The sequence below is a fragment of the Trichoplax adhaerens genome, genomic scaffold (genome assembly GCF_000150275.1).
Source record: "Trichoplax adhaerens TRIADscaffold_1 genomic scaffold, whole genome shotgun sequence".
Lineage (NCBI taxonomy): Eukaryota > Metazoa > Placozoa > Uniplacotomia > Trichoplacea > Trichoplacidae > Trichoplax > Trichoplax adhaerens.
In genome coordinates this window covers 12,989,034-12,996,267 of record NW_002060943.1, presented here as the reverse complement: position 1 = coordinate 12,996,267, position 7,234 = coordinate 12,989,034, and the positions used below count along the sequence as shown (strand labels likewise).

The following is a 7,234-nucleotide window of genomic DNA, read 5'->3' as shown; positions in this document are numbered from 1 at the left end:
CCGATACTCATGCGAGAGTTTAAATTAATATGTAGTTTCATATTCTTTTGTTATAGCATCTTGAATATTAATTCTTAATTCTACAACAGGGTTGATAACATACATCGATGCACGTAATTTTCGGAAGTATCACTGGGTCAGACATTAGATGCATGTAAAACATAAACCAATTTAGAAAAGCAACTATGTACAAAAGTCTGTTTACCCAAAACGATAGGTTCTTTTTGAAGCAAAGTATTACTATTTACAATATCGGATGCTCAAACATCACATTGTTAGTCACTGCCAAGTGACGCCATTAAAAAATGAATGAGATCGCAATTCTTCTGCACCATTACGTCCACCACCTTACAATTATGAAAGATAGACAAATTCAGCGGACACACAAAAATTTCAAGGATTCAAAAAACGTATCCTTGAATTTTTTCTGAATCAAAATTCAACTTACCGATTCTTTGATGTGGATTGATTTGTAATAGCTAATGGCAGAAGGATATAACGTAAGGTAATTAATAGTTAATTGATATTTCTCGAAATTAAGTAGACAGGCCAGTACGTTCTAATAACCATATTAGTATATCACGCTATTCACCTCTTTTACCAAGGATTGAGCATCAGCAGAAACATGACCTGGCAGATGTATCTCAGTATGAGTATGTAGACCACGTGGAAATGAATGGTACAAACTCTAAATGAACAATAAAGGGTCGGCTATTAATCAATGGTATTTTCGGCATATGTAACATATATGCAAATAGTAGACTCGAAATCACATCACTTTAAGCTTCATTAGAAGACTTACTCGGCCAGTTAACATTTCATACATTATAGCACCTACACTCCACCAATCTGATGCAGGAGTTGGAGGGGTAATACTACCTATTTCTAAAATATTAAGCAGTCTTTTGATAAATTTGCATAGCAGAGTATGTAATCGTTAAAAATCTACTAGATTTTGTACCAGGGGCACAATATAATCTTTTAATATTCTCAGGAGCTATAGTTTGAGTGACTTCTTCCCATTCTCCGTAAAATGTTATTTTAACGTGACCTAAATGGCCGTGTTAAGTGATATGTCGAGCATGTTAGATCATACGACAAATATTAATTTTAACACTAGTCCTGATAATAAAGTATATGATCATGCCTACCATTCGCGTCTAACAAGATATTTTGTGGTCCAAAATCCCTAAGACGTACAGATATTTAAATATAGCATCAAACTGAGTTCTTTATTATGTGGTGAGATAATATCACTGTGATAAAGGTGATAATGAGTATTGAGCTAGTTTACTTACTTCCAAATTATATTAATTGAATGCAGATATGAGAGAGCTGAAATAATTTCGGATATCCAAATTTGAATATAGGATTCCGGTAATTTCTTTCTGGGATTGCTTTCCAAATTGTCTAACATTGCAAATATACGCGTAGCGGTCGATGAACGTGTTCTTTCACTCTCTTCTGTTTCTTCTGATTCATCCGCTACAGAATCTTCAATTTCTGAGGTTTGAGGTAGACCTTCATCATGAACTGTTTCTAAAACTTGATCCTTTTCTTGAGTATCTTTTATAAAATATTTATTTTAAAAATTGCAACGGCTTAGGTAGATCTTTATCATAAATTTGGTCAAAACCTATGAATACAACTTACATTGGTTAGCACCAATCAAATTATGAGTATCCTTATTAGACCGACGAATACGCCATAAACTTTCTTCTTCTTCAAGACGTAAATAATTGCTGATTGAGTTATATAGACATCCCATTGGAACGTGTTCAATTAGCAAAAATAAGCTAGTAGCTGTTTCAAACCAGCGATATAACTTTACCATAAATGGACAACCCATCTGTAGCATTTCAAACATAAAAATTTTAACCAATGTTCATTAGTATTTCTATTTTGATACACATTACGAGATAGCCGTAATAAGAATCGTTAATAAAATCTAAGTAGGTAGCAATTACCGATTTCATGATACTATTAGATCTCATTCTCGCTCTCTCCACTGGTGTCAGTAGCTTTTTTCCCTTCTTAGTATGAATTTTTGGACCTTTGTGGAGAACCTGTGAAAGAAAAAAAGCCGTGTCCTGCTGTTATATTGAAAGCTTGATTTATACAATACGATCAGGACACTGTATATACGTATACGTAATCGTACGTAAAAGAGAGACTTTAGCTGCAAAGGATTTGCAGCAAGTTATGCGGTGATATCCTATAGAATATGTATGCTGAATGTTGTGAAGTAAAACGTCCACTGATAAAGGAATTCTAAGCAATATGAACATATGCATGTCCTTCTGAGACGCAGTGTGAGATGATTTCTACATAGAGAGTAATAAAGCAACTCATTGCTGATAAGAAGAAACAGCTTTTCTGCTATATCTTACCTTGACTACAAATACTTCTTCGGTAGTAAAATGCTGCGCTAGGAGAACCTGTTTAACGCATAAATGACTTATTCACTGCGATGAATACGTATTTAAAGACATAGTTATAGAATTAAGACACTACAAAGATTTTCTTTACCTTATTGATTACACCAATAACTTTAAAATCTTTAAGCTCTAATCTTAAATTCATACAAGTAGGAACGGATGATGGAAGTTCTTGATTTCCATGCAACTATCATTAATTAATAAGCAATCAGTTTCATAAAAAAATAAACTCTGAATTCAAAATATAACACTTACATCTTTTCCTTCGCTACCAGCTAACTGTGAAATGTACATTTTCTCAATATGAGAAATGTAAAATTCAATTTTCCTCTTAACACCATCACGACGTTTAGAGTCACTGTCAGCTAAAGATTTATGAAACGTACAGATTTTAGAGCACTTTTAGCGATGTAGCGAATGCAATAATTATCGCTGGTAAAATATATAGATTGACATAAATTTGTATACTTACTCTGAACTCCAGCTAGTAAGGATCTTATACCTTCTTTGTATAAGGTGAAACTTTCACTATAATTACAATTGGACTCTTCTCGCACAGCCTGGACAATAAATTTTGCTGCGTCATATATATAGTCTACTTCCTCAAATTTTTTACTTGATTCTTCCAATTGACTTGGTGAATGACTTTCGGTTTGGATTTCACTTTGGCCATTATTTGTTGAATTTAGTACAGTCTCTGAGTTTGGTAAGGTATCTCTTTTTGGTTCAGGCAAGGGGTCTTTTGCATCCTCATCGACAGGATCAACACTTATGTTAGGCTTTTTGTCACGCTTCAAATCATAAAATAACGCAAAAGGATCATCCTTGGGGATACTACTGATGTCTTCAGTGGCCTTAGATATCTCCAAAGGATCGAATAAAAGGGTTGATTGTGCAGAATGTTCATCAACTACGCCATTGTCGATCGGCTTCTCTCGGCTTTCGTTAATAGTGTTCATATCGCTTGGTAGTAAGTTTTCGGAATGGTTAAGATGAGTCGGTACATCGATGGCTAATAATTCATTTACTAAATCATTTACAGATATATCTTCTGCTTCTTTATCCACATCATCTTGGATATCACTACTATCTACGGAGTTGTCCGCTGGTTGAATGCAATCGCTAAGTTTTTTATCATTGTCGGCTCCAAAATCAATTAAATTTTTCTCCTGGTCTAAGGTGTGGATACCGGTTACCTTTATAGCGGTTTCATCTATTAGCGAGAAATCTTCATCAATGGTGAGTCTATTCAAGTCGTCGGTAAGTTTCTTTTCATGGGGAATAGAATTGCTTTCTTCGTCTGAGCTTTCTATGTCATCATCTCTTTTATGTAACCAAACACCACCTAGGGGATTACGTTGCTGAGAGGTGTCTAACGGACCTTCATCACCATCATTATCAGTAGTACTTGCTATGGATATATCCGACATTTTGCTGTCTCTTTTATTACCATGTCCATCTAAATGATCATCCTGATAATCAGAATCATCATTTAGTGGTTTAACATCGCTACTACTACTGGAAGGGCTAATATTTTGACTTTGTGTATATTCATTATCAAAATCCTCCTGTGATATTAACCGTGTGATAGATTATACTATTAAAAACAGTATACAACGCCTTTATGGAGCTATATTACATAATATGTTGTAAAAACTTGCTCAATTATGGATTAGGAATTGGTTAACAAAGTTACTATAACTAGTACATCAGAGTGCAATTGATATCTTACCATAAAAAATTGTTGAAAATGTACACTTCCATATAGATAATCAATCTTGCTACAAAATAACAAAAGGTTTCGTATTGCTATAAGCCGACTGTTGATCGTTTCTTCATCAAAACGACCTATTATGAAGAAAATAGACCGAGAAGTTGATATTATTACTACTGTATAAACTTTGTTTAATCTTAATTTTTGCAATGAATAAATTCTTGAGGATTAATATGAAAGCTATTGTTGTAAACTCTGTTAAATTTTTAATTTCCGTTATTATCCCATTCTTCGAGATTAACTAATTTGATTTGGATAATATTTTGTAAGATATGTTAGACCTTGTTGTAACCGAGGCAATAGTGTAGTATTGTTATTAAGCTAGTATCATTTTGTGTTGTCGTATTACCAAAATAAGAGCCACGAGGAAATTTAGGGAAGCTTCCGGAGTCTTTGGTGGCAATTTGTGTATACAAAGTTTGTAAGTCGCGATGTAGCTTTTTAATCTCTCTAAATCGGCACCATTTACTCTTCTACGATAGAAAATAATGGAGTTGGTCATTTAGGATAAAATTATTCAATTTAGTTTCACGTCATTACAATGTAGGTATAGAGATGATTTTTTTAATGTGACATTCATTTGTTGCTCAGTACTGCTACAGTATGGTGAATGAAGGAGTGTTTATTGACTGTTTTAATACAAAGAATTTATCAAGCACTATATGTCTTGTCTACGTAGGCAAAAATGACTGATTTTTAATTCCGTATTTTCATTTCAAGTAGGCCACTACTTTATCACCATACACGTCAATCGAATTATTGATAGCTCTAATTATTGTATAAAATTATTACCTGCATAAGTTGGCCTTCATCACTCTGATTTTCAACCTAGATATAAAATGATATTTACAAGACAAGTTAATCATTATTGGAGGTTGCAAAAACGATTTTCTAGATTGATGAATTACTTGTTATTTCTACGTATATCATGCATAGCTTTTACTATAGAAGAGTTTTCATGAGCGAAAAGTGGTCAAAGATCCAACAGAAACTGTACTGCATTGTGTATATATATGTTACGACAGTACCGTCAAGGAAAGAAATGAGGATACATGTATAAAAGCATAAATGTAACTAAATGTAATAGCAATCACGACAGAATCAATTCTATATTAGTAATCATTAATCATTAGTAGTAATAAGACTTGTGAAGACTGATCTACAGTATGTATCGATGATCATACCCTCTCCGTTATCAATCATTGTACGTATAATCAGTATCAACAAGGTCATTTCATATACTATGTCATGCAAGAGATAGGATTCATGATCCTAGGTTGACTGATTGACTGAGAGAGTTGTTGGACGAGAAAGTACTTAAGTTGTTGATGTCCTGATTGCCAATGGACAAATGGTGCATTCACAGCTAGTGCACGATTCATTTGTCAGCACTGCACTGCCATTGCTGATTGAGATAGGACAGCAAGTCAAGCACGGGCTACTATAGCATTCTATCTGCAGTATCGATTATCCATTCATGATGAAGGTGAGTGAGTAAAGGTTACTATGTACTCTATCATGATCACCACCATTCTGCTACTCAATTTGATCAAATTACAAATCCGAGTTCTCGTTTGTCGAGTTGATGGTGTGTGGATTTTACCTGATATTCAATTTGATATTCTGTATAACCTTGGCTTGATAAACGAGTCTTGCCAACGGCAAATTCACGGCTTAACTTGCATTTAATGGACGCCATGATGGCGATCTTATCTTTGCTCTACGTTATAGCCAATTTTCTCTTACTCTTTTCCGACTCGTTGCACCTAGAATTGGCTAGAATTGATTTAAAAATCCATGAGAATGGAGGAGGAGAAAGTTGCTGGTTAGGCCATCAAAGTGATACTGGAGTCTGGAGTAACCCTAGCAATCTGCCCAGTCTTCCATCTATGGTCTGCGCAGGCGTGGAAACCCGACTATAGAGTGTAGTAAACCTATCACGAGTATGATAATAAAAGCTCTTGGTAAAGGTATGGAATGCGTATCTTTATGGTCAAATATTGTGTACAGTACTCTACTGTACGGACAGTATTGGCCACAGAAAGTGCAATTGAAGAAAATTGAACTTCCAAAATCTTAGTCTAAAAGCTGTTCAAACTTAAAAATATAGCACTTGTTATTTAGTATCCACAGAAAAAAGTGCAGATTTGTGAGCTTTATTATCCAGTTTGTATGATACGTGGAGATACTGAACAGGTTATAAAGTGGGTCATTTAGCGATTACAAGTTTTGTCGATTAACAAGAGCATGCTCTAAATTCGACCAATGATTTTTTTTTACTACGGACGCCATTTTTTTATTCGGTCCAAATACTATACTCACGCGAATGTTTTATTTTTTAAATTTTCATTGACAGTCAGTAAAGCTTAATTAGCGATACAATATTTCACTATAGGAATTTTACATTTTTATTTATTGATTGACATACTTTTAGAATTTTTTTGACTACAGTGAAGTAAGTGAAATCCAATTCTACATGATTAGCGATAAAATACTTCACTATAGGAATGTTACATTTTTATTTATTTATGGATACACTTTTTAGGATTTTTTTGAGTACAGTGAAGTAAGTGAAACCCAATTCTACATGATTAGTGATAAAATATTTCACTATAGGAATTTTAAATTTTTATTTATTGATTGATACACTTTTAGGATTTTTTTTTGAGTACAGTGAAGTAACTGAAATCTAATTCTACATAATTTTAAATTAAGTTGATTTGGCCCCCAAAATAGCAGTTGAAAAATTGATATTATACTATCAGGGACCAATCCCTTTTTTTTTACAGCACAGTACGGTACAGCAATAATTTCTATTATTAAATAAATAAATAAAAAATATGCAATGGTATATCATTCATTTTCCCTAATTTCTATACTGTACAGTATAGTATATATGTATATATAAGTCTACTTTGTATATATGTATATAAGTATATAAGTATATATATATATAAGTCTACTTTGTATATATGTATATATAAGTATATAAGTATAAGTATATAAGTATATAAGTATATAT

The 7,234-nt window shown here is 33.3% G+C and overlaps 1 protein-coding gene across 1 annotated transcript; it reads right to left on the bottom strand.

Moving 5' to 3' along the window:
• Window positions 1-279: 279 nt before the first annotated feature.
• On the bottom strand, window positions 280-5,911 carry TRIADDRAFT_52816 (uncharacterized protein; the record flags this gene model as incomplete). Its single annotated transcript, XM_002108352.1, has 17 exons — window positions 280-347; window positions 449-479; window positions 593-688; window positions 803-885; window positions 962-1,051; window positions 1,152-1,189; window positions 1,299-1,566; window positions 1,654-1,849; window positions 1,968-2,066; window positions 2,391-2,438; window positions 2,530-2,625; window positions 2,694-2,803; window positions 2,911-4,006; window positions 4,171-4,286; window positions 4,562-4,685; window positions 5,005-5,040; window positions 5,816-5,911. 17 exons carry the CDS (start codon window positions 5,909-5,911, stop codon window positions 280-282), a joined length of 2,691 nt encoding a protein of 896 aa, XP_002108388.1.
• Window positions 5,912-7,234: the final 1,323 nt, after the last annotated feature.